This window comes from Chanodichthys erythropterus, chromosome 9 (assembly GCF_024489055.1).
Source record: "Chanodichthys erythropterus isolate Z2021 chromosome 9, ASM2448905v1, whole genome shotgun sequence".
Classification (NCBI taxonomy): domain Eukaryota; kingdom Metazoa; phylum Chordata; class Actinopteri; order Cypriniformes; family Xenocyprididae; genus Chanodichthys; species Chanodichthys erythropterus.
The window spans coordinates 21,888,268-21,908,314 of record NC_090229.1 but is presented as its reverse complement, the minus strand read 5'-3'; the positions used below and the strand labels follow the sequence as shown (position 1 = coordinate 21,908,314).

Sequence of the window (20,047 nt, the reverse complement as noted above, 5' to 3'; positions counted from 1 at the left end):
GCATTACTGACGCATCACTCCCATTTCATAAACAAACACAGCAGTCTGCTGTTCGCAGTCTATTCCGACATAACAGTGATTCATAGCAAAGGAATATAAGTGCAGAGGGCTGAAAAATCAACACAAACACAGCTGGATGATAATTTATCATAGTAATGATAATAACATCACAACTTATAATGATAAAGTTGAACATTTTCCTATATTTTTGAAAATGCAAGGGAGGGTCATAACTGAATGTAAGATCAACTGGAAAAATAAGGATTTCATCAAATAATCTAAAGAAAGTCAAATTAAAACATTTGACTTTGACCAAAATAAAACATGAAATAAAATAAACTATAATAAACAATATTAACTATTGTACACCTAAAACAAAATGTTATGGACATTTTAAATATACAGACAGAGAATGTAAAACACTTTTCCTTGACTGGATGATCATTGATATTTACTGACTTACTGAGATTTTAAATCAAATCAAATGGGTTAAGGTGTCTGTGGCAGAGTGGTTATGATTTTTTCAGGTTCTTGTTAATACTCTAGTTAAACAGCAGATAAATGGTCACATATATTTCTTGAAATAAATATACAAAGGATAAGGGAGTGGTCCATAAAGCTCATTTTAAAAGACCTAGTAAACAAATAATGCCATGTGAGAATGTGAGAGATTTATGCTGCTGAGTGCTGAAGTGAGAGATTGTGTGAGTGTGTGTGTGCATGTGTGTGTGCGCAGCTAATGCTGCTGAAAGGGGGAAGGTTGTTTATAGGCCAGCTGTGAGTTGTCTCTTAGTCAGCCAGTGACCCAAATCATCAAATAAAAAAAATAGAGGGAATGAGAGAGAAAGAGAAAAAGGCCGGGGAATGAGAAAGTTACAGTGTGAAAGTAAGAGGAAAATCGAGAGAGAGAGAGAGAGAGAGAGAGAGAGAGAGAGAGAGAGGGGTGACATTTAAAAAAAGCCAGAAAAAAAAAAATAGTTATTATAATGCAGCTATAAATATTTTCTTGCTTATCACCTTCCTCCAACATTCAAAGACACAACTGTCACAGCACCGACACAGCAGATTCTATGTAGATAGATACCAATATATATGAAATAACACTTCTCATGCTAAACACAGAGAACCAAAATGGAAAAATCCAGAGATGAAAAGACATAAAACATAAAAGTGAAGCATAAATCTGTGCTTAAATCAAAGAAAAATGCCAAAACATATTAATATTCATACATAAATATATAATTCAAAATCATACCAATAACACCAGTAAGATATAAAACATTAATAAGATATATTAAAACATCTGAAAACTGAAAAAGAGCCTCATTTATGACAAAAAGGGGAGTACGTTTAATGAAAAGGAATTGACTATGTGCCTTTGTTAGGACCCTAAAGATTATACCATATTATATTAATGAGAACAAATCTTACTGGATCCTATTACATGTAAAGAGGAGGAGCACATTCATTTGCTCCAGCATGGGATATAATTGCCTTTATAGAGCAGCTAGGTTTTAAACACACTTCAGTCACGGGCATCTGTCAGCGACTGAATCCTCCCCGATATGAATCAGAACTAATCCTGTTTAAGTGTGAATAGAATGTTTGGACTGAATTCAGATCGACTGGAAGGCGCTCTAGTTGTGCTCAGAGTAAAAGTGAACTGGGATTAAAGTGGATTAGCAACAGATGAGAGGGGTATCTAGCTGTCTTACTCAGGATTTAGACCTGCTTAAACTCCAATCCAGCTAGTTTCTCACCCAGCTGCTGGATCTGAAGCCTGACAGACTCAGACCTAGATAAGACGCACGCAGAGAGAGACAGAGTACTGTATAGCATTATTGATATATTACAATGGAGCTAAATAAAAAATAAAAAGTATTAAAATAAAATAGTTTCACAACATTATGGTTTTACAGTATTTTTGATCAAATAAATGCCTTGGTGAGCATAGGAGACTTCTTTCAAAAACATCTTACAGAGCCCAAACTTTTAAACTTTAGTGTGAAATAAAATGTAATACCTTTTTTTTTTTTAAATTTCCTCTGTGAACCATAAATTCCCAAGTCCTCAATCAACAAGCATATCACGGTAGTCAGAAGAACACCTGTTGCTCATTTTCACATAGCTGGCAAACTCTTTTACATTTTCTGAGTCTTGTGGGGACAGAACTCATATTTTAAGACTTATCTTCAGAAGACCAGGGAGATATTCTCTCTGAAGGCTCTCTGAGGCAGGAAATGTTAGTAGGTGAATCTAACCCCTTTTTATTAGCAGAGAAGCAGAAAAAGTTAGAGAGGAGAAACAGAAGGAGAGAGAGGAAGCTGTTGCACAAGGTCCTTATCTGTTAATGCACACATACACACTTCTGGATGGGTGTGAAATACACTACTGACTGTGCTGGTATCTGAATTTTCCTCAGCAGAACTTACTCTCAATCTAAAAGTAATTTTAAGCATCTCTGTTCATAATACTATGCCAAAGTAACACATTCAAAGTATGACACAGATTCATAAAGTAGACCATTTTTCTATAAACAACCTACTACTTTCAAAAAAAGGAGTTCTTCGGTGGTTAAAGAAAGATCACATGAAGTTGTTCTGACAGAGTTTTAAATGACAGATTTGTGCAGTCTCAAAGATCTCAACACATCAAGAATGATTTCAGTCTAAATTTGTCAAACTATCAAAAGTTTCAGCTGAGAGATCTACATCAAATACGTTGCCGCAATCTCAAAGCTTCAGTGTTTGATAGAGGAAACCCAAAGGCTTTGAGAAAGATTTTTTTTTTCAGAATGTTGCGGAAAACGCACACACACACACACAAACATAGAAGGCTTCACTTGGAACCACTAGAAGCTTGACACACTCCAGTTTTGTTTTAATTAGATGATGCGGTGAGGCACACTGTTCTGGCACTGCAGTCTCGGCTGATATTTGACGGGATTAAAGAAGGGATATAAAAAAAAGGAAGTGTGAAATTGGTGATGTAATTTGTCACCATTGGATTGAACTGTGTGCCAAGGCAATAAATGTCAGAAACCATATATTAAGAATAATAATAATAAAAGTGTGTGTGTGTGTATGTGTGTGTGTGTGTAAGCAATAAGGTATGAGAGGCTGTGATGTATCGTGAATAAGTCACTGCTGGAAGGCGTTGTTAGGCACAATGCGAAGCGGAGTGACTGCAACCCCCTTCAGTCGTGACTTATTCACGATACAGCACTAGCCTCGAGTACCTTATTGCTTTTATAAAACGGTTACCAGACAATACAAATATTAAAGCCAAAAATATTCACCAAAAGCCTTCCTTCCACCAGAAAAAATAGTCCCTGACCGTGAACAGCAACAGAAGTTACGTTATTACGCCATTAGATGGCGGCAAAGACTGTCTTTATGAGTGTGTCTGTCAGTAGCGAAGACTTTTACACTGAAAAGACTGAATTGTTGTGAACACAGAACAAGACGCAACTGACAAATGCTTTGACTAGCACTGTCAGTCATGGGAAAACTCCTTAAATGTTAAAAGGACAAGATAATACATCAGACATTTAAAGACCTGACCTGAAGGAAAATTATCAATCTGAATGCAGGTAATAAACTCGCTCACTCTATCCTTTTCTCACAATACTCTTCTACATAATACAGAAAGCTTCAATGAACAATGTCAATTGAGAACATACAGTTTACGTTGCTAAGAGTGGTTGCTAAGGGTGTTGTGTAGTGATACACAGAACCGTTGGGTGAAGCAATCATAGCTGTGTTTTATCGTGAATAAAACACAGCTATTGACCAATCAAAATCAAGGACAGGAACTAACCGTTTTATAAATATAGATATATATTTTGATTTGATGCTCAAAAAAACATTTCATAATATTTTCAATGTTGAAAACAGTTTTGTTTTTTATTTTGTGGAAATTGTGATACTTTTTTTCAGGATAATTTGATGAAAAGAAAGTTAAAAAGAACAGCATTTATTTGAAATGGAATTTCTTTTATTACTTACTCCAAACATTGAAGGGTAGTGCATATTGTACCGTATTACAGTGGAATTATTTAGTGCAGGTCACTGTGTCACTTGCTGTATCATATACAAGACAAGAGGGTCATTGTCTCTCAGTTAAATTTTCCATTGAGGTAAAAGTCATTTAAAGACGTGAGTCTTTGATTTGAGTTTACATCAGCAAGGTTCAGAGTATAATTAGTAGAATTCAATGTAAGCAGTTTTGAACACGCTTCAGTCAACAGCTGAAGGGCATGAATCGACTCGACCCTGAAATAAATCAGACCTAATCCTGTTCGGGTGTGAACAGAATGTTTGAACTGAATTCAGATTTCCTGGAAGCCTGTTAGTTGTGCTCAGACTGAAAGAGAACAGGGATTAAAATGGATTAGGAACTAATAATAAAGTTACTAGCCAACTGGCGAGATCCTCTATTTTAGATACTCACAAAAGCCAATTTTTACTTCTATATGGTGCATGTTGAGTGTTCATTTTGGACCCTGCATTTGCTCTAACTAAAAAACAAAACCCAGTCTAGCTAAAACTGCAAATAAGGGGCCACTGTTACAAAAGACATTTTCTCTGCTAGAGCGACACTTACAGATATAGTAACAATCTATCTCCATGTGTCACTTCCCAGCACTCCACAAACCACACCCACTTCACACTGTTATTTCCTGTCTAGGACTCCACGCCAGTCAACAAGAACAACATACATCAATATCACTCTCCTCTATCATCTCCACCCCTCCTCCACCCACCTTTTTCTCCCTCTCTCTCCTCCTATCCTTGACAACTACAAAAATCATTCAATTCCCATGGGCACTTCTGACCTCATTCATTCATCTCGCTCTCACACACACCTCTTGAAAAAACAGCAGTTTTGCTTGTAGCGATTACACTGCGTACTCTCCTTCATCCTTTGAACTCCTTTCACGTACTAGTCTCCTTTTCTTCTCTCTCTGCCCTTTTTCATCTCTCCTCCCTCTTTTGTCTTCAAGGAAGAGATGCCCAGCAGTGATGACTGACAGCCTAACAAGCCCTAAGCCACACAAGAGGGAGAGACAGCGAACAAGATTTAGCAGAAAGATTTATCTTAGAATCGAGATTGCTCTCTTGTGGTTGAACTATGATATTACACCTTCCTAAACCTGTAATGCACACATACATATGCATTGTCAGTATGCAGACATCTGTGGTTACTTCAGTTGGCCAGCATGGCTGGCAGTATTTTAGAGTTTGAACCAGCAACAGTCATATACTCACAGCACTGTAGACTAGCGCCATTTTCTGGCAATGTGGCTGTTATTAATGTTCGGTCCTGGAGTTGAGCACTATATTACAAACTCAAGCTGCATATTTAACACATAATCCATTACAAAGATGAGCTACTGTCACCCCACTCAAAGTTATTATGGGATGTTTAGTCATGGGTCATAATTCTGGCTCCCCCTCAAATTTCATTAATATTTAAATCACACAATGCACTGATGTTCAGTATTAGTATCAGAAATCAACCAGATATTAACCTGTGGTGAGAAAAAATTTGTTTAAACTTTAAACGTGTGAAATAGTATTTTCGATTTTAATATATTTTAATAACGTAATTTATTCCTGTGATGGCAAAGCTGAATCTGAAATCATTCTAATATGCTGATTTGGTGCTCAAAAAAAGTTTCTTATCATTATTATCAATGATGAAAACAGTTATGCTGCTTAATATTTTTGTGGAAACCATGATAGACATTTTTTCAGAATTCTGTGAAAAGTTTAAAACATCTAATAGTAATGTTTTGTAACATTATGAAAGTCTTTAACTGTTACTTTTGATCAATTTAATGCATCCCTGCTGAATAAAAGTATTTATCTTTTGAACAGTAATTGGTTTAATTAAAATATGCATATGTATAATAATATTTTTACATAAATGTAAAACTGATGGGGCAAATATTACCTGCTAACATAAAGTTAATTTCTTACACTGGTATAAACATGACTACGAAATGGCAATACTTTACAATAAGGTCCTATACATTAATATTAGTTCATTCAATTGAGTAAAAAATACAAATGAACAATACTTTTACAGCATATACTAATTTAGGTAAATGTTAGGTAAACAAAACAAAAATCATGTATAAATTAACATTAGCTGAAGTATTCTGAATAAACAAACAACAAATAATCATCCAGATTAATAAATGATATCAAATAATATTGTTCATTGTTAGTTTCCTAATTAAACCAATTAACCAATTAAACCTCATTGTAAAGTCATACCATTAAAATAATTATAAGACTTGTGTAGAGGTCAAACATTTGCACAATTGAAAGACAATCAGGTCAGAAGTTGAGGCAGACACTCATTTAATTATTGAGTCTTTGTGGGTTTGTTTTTTTTAAATACATTGAGTGAGATCACCACTAACAAAAACTTTGAATGCACTCTAAATGCGTTTAGTACTCTCAGGCTTTTGAATACTGTGTGACGTATGGCACAGATCTGTGAAAACTCCAGACACACTGAGAGTTCAGACACATCTGAACTCTGTATGGCACACAAGGATTCTCAGTAGTACATCTGTACACTTACAGTGGCACAAACAGTGAGGGACACTTTATATTTGGTACAGACAAGACTATATTTAAATTAAAGGAAGTGGTATCCCAGATCATGACATTTCAAGAATACCAAAATGACTGTATGAAAGAGCCAACCCTGTTGACATGTTTCCTAATCAGAAACAGTGGCAACAGATACTTTACTGTGTGTGCATCTATCAGACTGTGAGAACACTGTTCAGAGTCGAACAAATAGAGCTTACACTCATTAAAGACCATTACATAGAATACATTGTCATGCAGGAGTCTATGAATATGGTACAGGAGAATTCATATTCACTGTGAATGAAAGCATCTTCCTTGTTGACGTTTGTAGGGGCGATTTTTCAAACTGGGTAAAATAATTTTTTGGATAAAAGGATGAAGTGTAACAGATTTAGTGGGGTCTATCCTGCCTTGTGTTTAGGGCATTTAAAACAGAACTATTTGGACAAGGTGGCCAAGCAATTATGGGTATGAGGAAGGCATCTAAAGTGTAATAACCAAGAAAAATGGAAGAGTGCTGGCTGTTAAGGGAGAGAGTTTGTGACTATTTGACTATAATGTCTGCAGTGGAGATGCTATAGTTGGGGGATTGGGGGCAAGTTAAGGGAGTCCAAAGCGCTGTGGTAAAGTTCTCTTAATGCTCTCAGCAACAATAAACGACAAAACATCTGATTAAAAAGATGAGGCAGGGGCTCCTAAAGAGAAAGAGAGAAGGAGAAAGAGGAGGAGTGGAAAGTTAATGGCCCTGAACTTTATGTCAACTTGTTTATTCACATTAATCACTGGTAAATGATTATACACACACAGATATGCAAAACACACACTAAAGGCCCGTTCACACCAAAAACTAAAACTATAAAAGATAACTATTTTAGCGTCCACACCAAGGCCGTAACCTTGGTTTAACAATGTGTGTGTGTGTGTGTGTGTGTGTGTGTGTGTGTGTGTGTGTGTGTGTGTGTGTGTGTGTGTGGGGGGGTGGGTGTCCTCCCTGGGGGGGTTTTAAGGGAATAACAAAAAAGAAAAAACAGTAAAAAGTTCCAGGTCTGTTATAGTTATTATGTAATCAATTTGCAAATAAATTTGTCGTCTAATGTGTAGGGGTGTAACGATACGCGTATTCGTATCGAACCGTTCGGTACGAGGCTTTCGGTTCGGTACGCGGTACGCATTATGTACCGAACGGTTCGTTGGACTAATTAATTACATTTGGAAAATAAAAAAGTTTGTGAAATATAATGTTATGCGTTCAACAAGGTAGCCCAATAACCCAAACGACGTAACAGGCAACGCCCCTGACACCCCCGAAGAAAAAAAAAAAACACCAACTTATACGTTTATGTTATGCTGCGTTCAAACCGAACGCGTCTGGGGCGTCTGGAGCGTCTGATTTAACGTTACATGTGGCTACTCAAGCAGGCGCTCGCTCACTCAGTACGCGCTGAAGGCTCTTTGCAAAGTGGCTAATGTGTTTAACACATAGACTGTAAAGGTTTAACAGACCAGAAATAGAAGATCGTCCAAATAACCAACAGCTCTGGTGTTTGGGTGCACTTTGGATTCCATGTAAGCTATATAACATTTTCATTTTTTATAAAGGAGCTGTTTTTGTTTTATCTCTTTCGAGCGTGAGTTTAAAATGTTCTAATCTCCCCCCAGAGATAGTTTTTTTTTTAATGCAACCATTATTTTAGAACGTTTGCCTTTAATGTTTCCATAGCGACGCGTCTTGCGTGTCACTAGCGCTGAGCGCAGCAACAATAACACTGTATGACAGATGGATCGCTATTATTTTGTTTTTCCTTGTTTATTTAAAATATTCACAAACTTGCTTACCATGTTATCAATTATATGATATTCCGATCCTCAAATATGTGTAAGTGAGTGTGTTTTGTCGTTTAAAAGCCTTTATAAATGATCTTTATCTTGATCTATAACGCGATATAGGCGCCGCCATCTTAGTTTGCGCTGCAGTTCACACAGTTCTGTCAGTTGGATTTACAGCAGGTGAATTCATCATTTTCTCCCGAAATATATGCAAGTAAGTGGCTGGTGAACTGGAAGAATAATAGAGTAAACTTTATAGTTACTTAGGCCCATTATGTGTGTCTGATATGAATAAATATCGGCAAATTGTATATGAATGGATTGTTATTGCTCCTTCCACTGATGTCTGACATTAGTGTGCATTTTATAAACTCTAAATATATTGTTTTAATGGTGCTTATGCGTATATAAATGTCTGAAATCTTAAAAGAATGAACGTTAAAGAACGTTATGTGGCTGAAAACACTGCATAGTTGTGATAAAACGTACTGAACCGAACCGTGACACTAGTGTATCGTATCGAACCGAACCGTGAATTTTGTGAACCGTTACACCCCTGCTAGTGTGTCAAAAACGCAAAATGTTTATTGTCTTGTCACATTCAGTTATGAATTACATTAATCATATTAACCAAATAATAGCACGTTTTCAATGCAAAATGGCAAAATTTCATAAAAATGTTGAGTAGTTTGCATCACTGAACATTACTTTCAGCCACCGAATATTTAGATCATAAAACCATCAAATATTAAATGTTTAGCAACTTACTCGCCACGTACTCTTTCACTGCTAAAACAAAAGCATCACATTTGAATTCGCACTGGTCTTCTGTGAACAGTAAGCCCTGCCTTCTTTGATTTGATTGGCCAGCTCACTCATTCTGACAGTGATGAGCACTGTTAGACCGCTGAGCCAGACTAGCCTAAAAATGTAACTTTTAAAACTTTTTTGTCATACTCCTAATAACAAACAGAGTGGTGCGTAATGGAGTACAGCATCAATAATATCAAATATTGGGTAGGACCCTCTCAATGTCTATAATGATCACGGACCTGGTCCACACCAATGCACAATATCATTCTGTTTATTACAATCACGCTGTGCAGTTTTGTCATCTGTCACTTTAAATGCTTGAGCACTTCTTCTAATTAGCTGTAAATGTTTTTTATCGTTCATTAGCTGGAAAAAAAAATCATTCTGAAAGTCATTTTAACTACATCGTTCTGTCTTGTTATCATTATAGGAACAATAGGACTCTGCTATTCTTTTATTTCTTTTATTTAGAACAATTTGTAAATTATAACTTTATTGTTAGTTATTGTCCTTGGTGTGAACAGGACTTAAGAAGTGTGTAACAGAATCTGAATTATCCTTATATAAACAGATACTGATTGAAATTGATAAACTGATTCACACACAACTGAATGTCTTACCCCAAGTACGTGAACTCTGTTGTAGTAGGAACTAAAATCTTTACTGAGAGACACCAAGAATCTGCACACCTGACAGACAAACAAAACAATTATAAAAGGCTGTATTAATGAAGACAAGACAGCAGATAGAATAAGAAATATGACTGGTTGAGATTAGACTAAATAATTACTAATAAATTACATAAATTTACATTACAAAAAGATCCGAGCAATGAAACATTTATAAAAAAAAAGTACCTGTTCTGTTCTTAAATTAACTCTGGCTCCAACCCCTTCATGCTCCAGGATCTGTCCTGATTGGTCAAGCAGCTCAGAGAATGGAATGAGGTAATTGAAGAGAAGAAGCCACTCCCCCTAATGATGAAGGTAACATTACCATCAAATAAACAAAGTTCTATGCCACCAGGGGCCCGTTTCAGAAAGGAGGTTAAGTGAAAACTCTGAGTATGTTAACCCTGAAATGAGGGAAACTCTGGGTTTTCCGTTTCAGAATGGGAGGTATGTCAAACCCGAGAAAGCAGGTTAAGTCAAGCCTTTGGCTTGTCATAGTCTTGGTCCATGCGCTTAACTCAGAGGCAACCTACTCGGAGTCGACTGAACTAACTCAATTCAACAGTTCTGAAACAGAAAAATCAGAGTAAGTCAACTCAGAGTTCAAGTTTTAACTCAGAGTTGGTTGAACCTCCTTTCTGAAACGGGCCCCAGATCATAGAAACACAAAAACAGAGCTTGTTCGAATACATTTAGCATGCTTTATACAGAGCAACTTGAATATATGAAAGAATGCAAAAAAAAATAGGACAATGATTGAATGTGCTTGTACAGAATGTTGGTTACATATTGCTTTACCTCCTCTTTCAGGGCAGTAAAGTCCAGCTCTGTGCCTCCAGGGATTTCTGGATAAAGACCTACATATTTCAAAATAAACAAACAGACACAATATTATCCATCACATTACTACTTAATGTGCAATTAATCAAAAGGCCCAATGGAGAAAGATAAGTATGGATTCTGTACTTCAGCCAATCGCAAAGTTTACACTGAAACATCACAACCAATAAGAATACTGCATCTCTGTTGCATAGACTATATTGGCTATTGTTGTTAAATTCTGTATATTTTCTCAACATTTTTTCTATTGTTATAGAGCACATGTATTGTCTTTCATGGATTTTCTCTTACCTTAGTTTTAGAACAGTAACTAGCAATAAAAAAAACAGCATTTGCCTAATAAAGTTTGGACTTTAAACATGTATACAACAGGAAATTGTTAAGATTTGGGTGTAGTCATATTGCATGCGCTCGCAACAACCTCTCTAAGTTCACTATCTTGACATTATTACTTGATCATGAATCATGTCAAAACACTACAGTGTGTGCGTTACCTTGCTCCACCCCTTTCTCGTAGCTGCTGAAGAGCGTATGAAGACGAGCGCAGTTATACATGACAAAGACTCCACCCCTGGGGCCCTTTGTGGACACACCACTGTCCCGCTGCACATCTAAGGTCACCTGAAAGAGAGCTGTCAATCATCCCTGATGCTGCTGCGGGACAATATATTCCACAAACGCACATGCAAACACACTCACCGGACTTGTGTGCACAGTGGACAGCAGTTCAAACCTCACGGTGGCTGAGGTCATGACTCTAATGATGTCATCCCATGTCTGACCTAAAATAGTAAGTCGATAGCCCACAGAGAGAAATCTGGAATTAATACGCATCACAAATGTTCATAATACATGCAGCAAAGTAGCACAGATAAACACACCTTCAACTTGGTCTCCATACTTCATTTCTGAGGCCTCTTTCATCTGAGCTTTTCTTAACCTACAGCAGTACACAAACAAGCATGCAACACTGTAATCATCAGACGTACAGACAGTATTCTTTTTAATATAGAATTAGAAAGAGCTGTGATCGAGTTAATGTTCTAAAGTTCTGCCTTACTGAAGATACTGAGCTGCATTCATTTGAACACCAGGAGTTTTAACAGGACCACAAATCACTAATCTCTAATAGAGAGGGAGAGAGCAATCATTCATTAAATCATTTTCCAGCAGAGATTGTCCAACCATTTGAGCTAGAAATTGTGCATTCATCCATTTGGGAACATTACAATGAATGGATCTTGTTGTAAAGACTTATGGGTTTTATTATTCTTTTAGCTTTGATACCATCAATATGCTAAGTGTACACCTATAAACTGATGAAATTCACTTTAAACAATTAAACACACTTCAAATTTACAGTCTTTCTCTTCAAGGAAATGGAGCATAAATATTGATCAGACTGTTATATTCAATTGCTCTGTAAATGTGCATGATCCTTGCCCAAGTCCAAATGCTACCAAATAAGTAGTGATGCAACTAAAATGCAGAGCACCGCACATGACAAATAGAGAAAATATATATATATATATATATATATATATATATATAGTGGCCACTAACTAAGAATTCATTCCCATGAATTAAGAATTCGTTCCCGCCTTTTAATTAATTTAGTAATTAATTCATTCCCTCATTTTGATTTAACTAAAACAAGGGAACAAATTATTACAATATAGTAAATGAGGGAAGAAATTCTTCATTTGCGGCCACGATTTAACCAAAAACAAGGAAACGGTTTAGTAAATTGTGGCCATGATTTACTGAAACGAGGTAACAAATTAATAAAATAAGGGAATGAATTCTTAATTCATGGCCATTATATATTTTTTTTCCCACATCATGTGCAGGGCTCCAGCCTAAAGCCTATTGGCCATTTAAAAAAAAAAAATGAATGAAAAGAAGTCTTTCGATATGTCCCACCCAATCTTCCTGTTACATGACAGAATATACAAAACAGAAAACAAGTGTTTAGCATGTAAAACATGCTGATAGGCAAACGTCTCTGTGTGTACAGAGGGTGTGAAACCTGCACTGCCGATGCACCCGTTGCTCTCCACAGCATGGCTGTCTGCTGCTGACGAAACTCATCCTGACAGGAAGTGACATGCAGGGCTGTTGCCGTACAGACCTGAAGTAGAGAAATCCATTACAACTGTCCATCTAAAACATGCTAACCTCCAGACAGAGGGTCCTTTTAACTCACAGGGAAATCTGCGGTGGCGCTGTCCAACTGGGCCAGATGACACAAAGCTTCTTTCTGCACTGAAAAGAGAGAAATCAATGACTTATGTATAATACAGAGGAAAACTGAGGCTATTCAGCAGTTTATTCACTTAAACACTAGGAATGGCCAAGTTCATCTCATCTTGATGCAATTAGTTTGAAGATATAACTAAAAATTGTAAAACATTAAAAAGAAAAACATAAATTTCTCTCTTTCACATTTCACTCATGACAACGCCAGTATGTGAGAAAACAATTTTAAAATCCAATAACTAGAAATTATTTTGCAATTTCTATATATTTTAAGTGTTCACTTTTGCATGTCATTTATTGTCTTCAAATTTAGATATTCACTTATATTAAAATCATTGCTACTCATAAGATAAGATTATTTTCATGTTATGGCCGATAAATGACATCTTATTAAATAAAAAAAGTACAAGCTAAAATCTCCATATTTTAAATTTTAAATGTAAATTTAGGCATCACAGCATATACCTTTCAATTAAAAAAATTTATACTGATTTTGAGATTTACTAAAGATTACATTTCCCAGTGTTATTAAATGAACTTTAAGTGAGTGTTAAGATGATTGCAATGATAATCTAAAGGTAAAATTGGAGGAAATAATCATGCATAATTAAATATCCACTAATGGTGATAAATTTGAAAAGGAAAAATCTAAAATATCCGATGACAGCCAACCAATATTGCTTAAGGCTTGTAAAAGAAAAATAAAATGGCAAATACCTCTTTAAAAGAAAAAAAATATTATTTTTATTATTATTATTATTATTATTTATATATATATATAATATATATGAATGCTATATATATATATATATATATATATATATATATATATATATATATATATATATATATATATATATATATATATATAGAGAGAGAGAGAGAGAGAGAGAGAGAGAGAGAGAGAGAGAGAGAGAGAGAGAGAGAGAGAGAGAGATAGATAGATAGATAGATAGATAGATAGATAGATAGATAGATAGATAGATAGATAGATAGATAGATAGATAGATAGATATAGACAGACACAAAAAATACAATTATAATCTCAACATCAAATATCCTACTCATGCATCCTTAATAATGACATTTATTGACCAAACAGACTCAGATCTTGTATATAAACCAAATCATGAGAAATTTAACCCATTATATCTCTAACAAACACACACTCAGGTACTACAGCTCACCTGTGCAAGTGCCAAGACTGGGATCATAACCCTGAAGGTTCTCGTCCTGTACCACTTGTTTAAGGTTTATCCTAACTTCCTCTTTTATCCCTCTTTTCTCTCCCTCTATTTCCTCTCCTCTGCTTCTCCTCTTTCCCCTCTCCATTTCTCTGTCTCTGTAGGTTGAGTTCTCTAAAGCTTTTTTCATCTTCTCCTCCCTGTCCTCATTGGTCCAGCTGACAGGGACTGTCGGCCAATCAATGCCTAGTGTTTTCAGGAAGTTGACAATGTCACTCTCCTGCGGCAAGGCTGGACAAAAGGACACAGTGTACCTAAATATTGGAATAAAGAAAGAGTTTTATGATTACTCTCTTCTTTTGGTCACAAAATATATGGCAAGGTCATAAAAGTCAAAGCACAGACCCTTGTCTTCTGAGCTGTGCCCCGAGGTGGTCAGCAATGAGAACGGTTCGTAGCTGCCCCAGAGCTAGTGTATCTGGAGACGGCACGGCTTGTTTGGTGTGGAGGGCAGGGCAGTTGATGAGGACACAGCCCTGTCTCTGAGCAGCAGGTCTCAGATATGGCTGTATTTCACATAAAACATGTCTGAATGCTGTGCAGCGATCCACACACACACGCAGCCCTTCTGCTGTCACCTCAGTTGCTCCTATCGGCAAAACACCGCTGCCACGAAGAGAGCGAATACCACTGACAACATCAGAGGGGACCTGGACAGTAAATCAAAACTTTTGTTGAAAATGTTATAAAGTGATTTGAAAAATGCACAAAAACCAACATGAATGCAAAGATTACTAAATCACCATGAAATCAAAATGGACAATTCTTTTTTTTTTTGTAATAGTTTATTATAAATGATTTATCTGTGCACATCATTTTTTTTTTTTAAATAATATCTGTGATCTTTAGTCAAAAACATTAATGTCCACTCTCCCCCATATCATCATCGTCTCTTCTCTGATAATGTGCACTGGTGTTTGAGGGTGGGACTATAAACCCTCCTTTCCAGCAACCTGTCACTCAGATGAGATCACAGCAATTAGCAATTGACAATCCAATGATCCAATCAATTCCCGATGGACAAAATCAAGTCCCTACAATTTGTCTAGTTTGAGAAGCTGTTTCACTCGGACATACATCACAATAGGGGAGAAAAGGTGATCACAATTTCTGTTTTTAATGCCAACTTAAAGGGTTAGTTCTGTCATCATTCACTCAACCTCATTCCGTTCCAAACCTGTAAGACTTTTGTTCATCTTCAGAACATAAATTAAGATCTTCTTGATGAAATCTGAGAGCTTTCTGTCACATAGTCAGCCGATGCAATTTAAACTGACGATTAAGAAATTCATAAAGAGATCATAAAACTAATCCATAAGAATTGAGTAGTTTAGTCCAAATTTTCTGAAGAGACTCGATCACTTTATATGATGAACAGATTTAATTTAGGCTTTTACTCACATATAAACTTGTGCATCATTCAAGTTCAGTTGAGCTTCTGTCAAAGTCCCTTTAAGACAAGTCATTTCACTCGGCGGCCATCTTTGAAACTCCTCTCGGGCATCCTGGGCATCATGCAATATCGTTGAATGGGGAAACATCAAATTCACCAAAACTGTTCGCCAACCTTATGATTAAATTTCATATTTGAAATCACCAATGAAATCTAACAACAACCGGCTCATAAATTTAGTTTCTAATCGCTCGAATCATGACAAAGAAACCTGTATTTTTCAGGCTGGATCAAGCTAATGCGCATGCGCAGACCTAAATGCGTGTCTCTTCGGAGGCACGCGTCTGACTGTTTCTATAGAAACCGGTGATTCTAACGGCCGCTGAAGTGACGCGATGACTTTACCAGTCGGCGATTGGCTCTTATTTAGAAGGCAGGACTTATTCCGCCATATTGCGCGTTACACTTTCTCCCATTCAAAACAATACGAGTGACACATCTTGTGTTATTCTATAGTCTTTGGCTTCCGTTTAGGTTCGCTGATCAAGGTTTACATGCGAGTAAAAGCCTAAATTAAATGTGTTCATCATATAAAGCGATTGAGTCTCTTCAGAAAATTTGGACTAAACCGCTCGATTCATATGGATTAGTTTTACGATCTGTTTATGAACTTTTTGAAGCGTCAAAGATCAAGTTGCAAAGGCAGTCTATGAAGGGACAGAAATCTCTCAGATTTCATCAAAAAGATCTTCATTTGTGTTCCGAAGATGAACGAAAGTCTTACAGGTTTGGAACAGCATGAGGGTGAGTAATTAAAGACAGAATTTTCATTTTTGGGTGAACTAACCCTGTAATACATATTGTACTTATTATTATTTTTATTCTTATCGATATTATTATTAAAACACACACATATATACATATATATCACGTTTAGTGCAAAACGTTTTGTTTAAAAGGTCATTTACACGTATAATTTCTAGGGGTGTCAAGAGAAGAACCTTAACAAACTGCGCCCCAAAATACTTACAGACAGAAATTTCTGAAATTTTGACCACCTCAAAGTCATTGAATGATTCGCACTACATAAACAAAATAAGGTTTCTTGACACCTAATGAATCAGGAAGTCATCATGACTTTGAGGTCCACCCAATGAGTGCTATTTTCAATATTGGCAAATTCTGACCCAGGTCACACGGGCAGTGAGGAGTTAATCATTTCTGCCGCAGGGTTCAAATGTTTGGTCGATGCGACCAATGTCAACAGTCTAGCTGGCGCCCTGCGTGTCTGTGCAGAGCTCGGGCTTATATTCTGACAATTCTGTGTCAGTGACTCTGATCATATCTGATGCATAACCACTCCAAGCTTTAAATATCCAAAACGTCGCCTCAAGCCATGCGTAAAATCCCCATGCGGAGAAGCGCATCTGTCACTGATGCAGGCCAGAAGACCTCATAACATAGAAAATAAACATTCACATAGAAATACATATTTCAGACTGACCTCTCCACCCGCGTACAACGTCGTCAGAACCGTGTTAGGTGACAAGAAGTCGCGATTTCTCAGGTTTTTGGCGCTGCTCTCCTTGAACCAGAGCTTCTCTCGCTCGCGGCTGATTTCGGCTTCATTTTCAGCGTCTCCCCGCAACGCACCGCTTAGCGCTTTGACGGTGGACACGATGCTAAAAGGCACTGCTTCCTCCATGATTAGGCTCAATATGTTGACACTGTCATTAGTGCCTGAACTCGAGGACTGTTACTGAGGTTGACTGTAGCGGCACTGCGGTGCTCTGCTCAGATTGATCACCAATAAAAACAGATGTACGATGACCGGAACGTTAAGAATTGTCACTGGTCAGAGGGGGACATATTTTCATGCAACACTACTTCCCGGTTGCGACCTTTTGAAAGACGCCATTTTGGGTGTGGCAAAATCAGATCTGTCAGTGACAGAAAAGAAAGTAAAAGTGTTCTTCTGATAAAATGCGTTTTGTTCATAAATTGCCGTTTTGTTTTGTAAACTACATTATTTTTTTGAATAACGTAAACTACTTCAAAATTTGAAGTATACTTCACCCAAAAATACAAATTATATCATAATTTTTCACTCTCTGCTTTTAAACTCACATGACTTCATTTATTGCACTACAAGACATTTGATAGCTTTCAGTATTCTTGCTAAATCTTGCTTTATGCTGATATATGGTCACCATTTACATTCATTTTATGGAAAACAGTAGCTTGAACATTCTATAAATTTCTCCCTTTCTGACTTACAAAACTTGAAGGTGAGGAAATGATAACAGAATATTCTAGTTTTTGGGACAGTGAAGTAGTCTTCTCTAACAATATAAGCAAACCTTTATGTTACCAAATGTTTAAATAGGCTGTATGCGGAATATAGTTTCCAGGATAAACAGTTTTAGCATTAACACATTTTAACAATTGACTACTGTTGGAATACTTCAATATTTCCTTATGTTAGAGTAATAAAACCATATTTGTAAAGGGTTTATAGGAATCTTTAGAAAAATATATCAAACTAAGATCTGATCACACTTCATACCGAGGCATATTTGAATGCTGGTTGTTTGAATGTTTATTTGAGTATACTTCCGCTTTTGTTTGATGCAGGTAACAGTTGCCAGTAAGGGCTGAACTTGAGTCAAATTACATGTGACTTGTTGCTTTACAAGATTTGGATATGGTCCCAGATCAACTAAAACAGCAACATTGGCTCATATATTTCACTTTGTATCCTCTGGTCAGATTGAAATCCACAAACCAAATCATCCAAAACTTGCTCCAGATCAGTCAGCTTTTGAAAATACAAACCTGTCATTCATTTCTGTAACACCATGTAAATCTAAAGAATTATTTAGGCCTAAAAGTGAAAAAGTCATCAAGAGATGTTATAACAAATGTTCATAATTTATTGAAGAATTACAGAGACAAAATTAAAATGTCTGAAAAAGATTATGTGATTTACTGAACACTGAATATTGGTAGATTCTGAAGATTTTTGATTGTCAGGAATCGATGTCAATCTTGGCTGACACGAAGTTCCCGGTGGCGAAACATATTGCTGGCGATCCGGGAGAAAACGTGTCATTCCAGAGCAACATCAGAACTCATATACACATTTCTGATTAAGCTTTTTCCTTAACATTAATCAACTATGAACTTAATATTGAACATAGTTATATTCAAAGACATTTCAAGAGTAATACAAAAGTACTATATCAGAAAACACAGTTTTCAAATTTAAGCTCCTGCAAGAACGGAGGGCCACAGAATCCATAGCCAGCTGTCAATCAACCGAACAGCTGCATTATGGGTTCCGTTACCATCCAAACTGCTGTGGCCATTTTCACTGACACACTATGAATAAACACATCCAGCAACACTTTGCCAGTCAACATTATTCCATATGGAAACCAAAACCTAATTACATTCTTCAAGACTTCATTAAGTAATTGAAAATGAAACATTCAAACAGCTTTTACCACAAACAAGTTTTGTGTTTCCTCAAAAGAATTAAACTTGTTTATTTATCTTGCTTCATCAGTAGACTTGTGTCTTGAAAAACCTGTTCCCTATCAGAGATGAGTGGGCAGAGAGAGGGAGGGAGAGAGAAGGAGAAGGGGGGGTTATGCAAGTAAAATGAAGACGAGATGAAAAGAGAGATTAAACAGGATATAAAATTAACTAAAGTCACATGAAGTCAAATATAAGGAAGAACTAGCATGAAACATGAAGCTTCATTTTAGAAAAAAACAACCTTGATGGCACATTATACATATGTTGTGGTCTAGTTGAAGTGATCTCTTCTCTCACTGTCTTTCCTTCTTTTATGTTAAGATTTCCTCATATTTCCCAAAGAGTGAAATGAGTGAGGGGAAAAAATGAAACAAATGAATGAGACAGTTTGTATTAATGTAAGTTTACATGCTCATTTCTCCATTTCAGTGCAATCAACTTGCATAAGATAAGTTAGCAAATGAAAGAAACAAGTGGTGGAAAGGTGAAGAGAAATGAAAGAAAACCACTTGTCACTGTGATGAACAACAAGAGGAAGACACATTGAGCATAAAAGATAAAAACAGGCAGGTATGAAAGAGATGAGATGAATAATTTTGTTACCTGCTCCAGTCATTCCTCCTCTTTCTTGCGCTCACTCCCTCTCTCTGCTTCCTGGCTTGTGCGAGTTTGTCAAAGAGTGTTTGCGTATTTATGCCTCCTGACTTCCTCCTCAGAAATCTGAGGAACATTTTCACTTTCACTTCTTCACTAGGCTGCCCACAACCTCCCCCTCCAAACATCTCAATGTCTTTCCCTTCTCTTTTTTATAATTCTTCTCATAATTCCTGTCTTCTCTCTTTTAACTGA

The 20,047-nt window shown here is 36.5% G+C and overlaps 1 protein-coding gene across 2 annotated transcripts; it reads right to left on the bottom strand.

Moving 5' to 3' along the window:
* Positions 1–3,713: 3,713 nt before the first annotated feature.
* dalrd3 (DALR anticodon binding domain containing 3) lies at positions 3,714–17,551 on the bottom strand. 2 transcript variants are annotated; one of them, XM_067393887.1, is made up of 13 exons: positions 17,163–17,551; positions 14,611–14,915; positions 14,209–14,519; positions 12,969–13,027; positions 12,792–12,893; positions 11,823–11,887; positions 11,644–11,702; positions 11,462–11,544; positions 11,257–11,383; positions 10,721–10,779; positions 10,109–10,225; positions 9,872–9,940; positions 3,714–5,046 (listed from the first exon to the last, which is right to left on the bottom strand). In XM_067393887.1, the coding sequence occupies exons 1-13, from the start codon at positions 17,361–17,363 to the stop codon at positions 4,945–4,947; spliced, it is 1,659 nt and encodes a 552-aa protein (XP_067249988.1). In that variant the 5' UTR covers positions 17,364–17,551; the 3' UTR covers positions 3,714–4,944. The 2 variants fall into 2 exon arrangements, with proteins under 2 accessions (XP_067249988.1, XP_067249987.1); XM_067393886.1 differs by lacking the exon at positions 3,714–5,046 and adding an exon at positions 6,314–7,306 and having other exon boundaries at positions 17,163–17,545.
* Between the last annotated feature and the right edge of the window lie 2,496 nt (positions 17,552–20,047).

What these genes read in the sequence shown, in the direction of transcription:
- dalrd3 (XM_067393886.1), bottom strand. Translation starts at nt 17,363, where the DNA reads ATGGAGGAAGCAGTGCCTTTTAGCATCGTGTCCACCGTCAAAGCGCTA. An exon ending in CCACTGTGCACACAAGTCCG is followed by an intron (nt 11,384 to 11,461) that starts GTGAGTGTGTTT and finishes GCTCTCTTTCAG; the next exon opens with GTGACCTTAGATGTGCAGCG. An exon ending in TTAATTTAAGAACAGAACAG is followed by an intron (nt 9,941 to 10,108) that starts GTACTTTTTTTT and finishes TTTGTCTGTCAG; the next exon opens with GTGTGCAGATTCTTGGTGTC.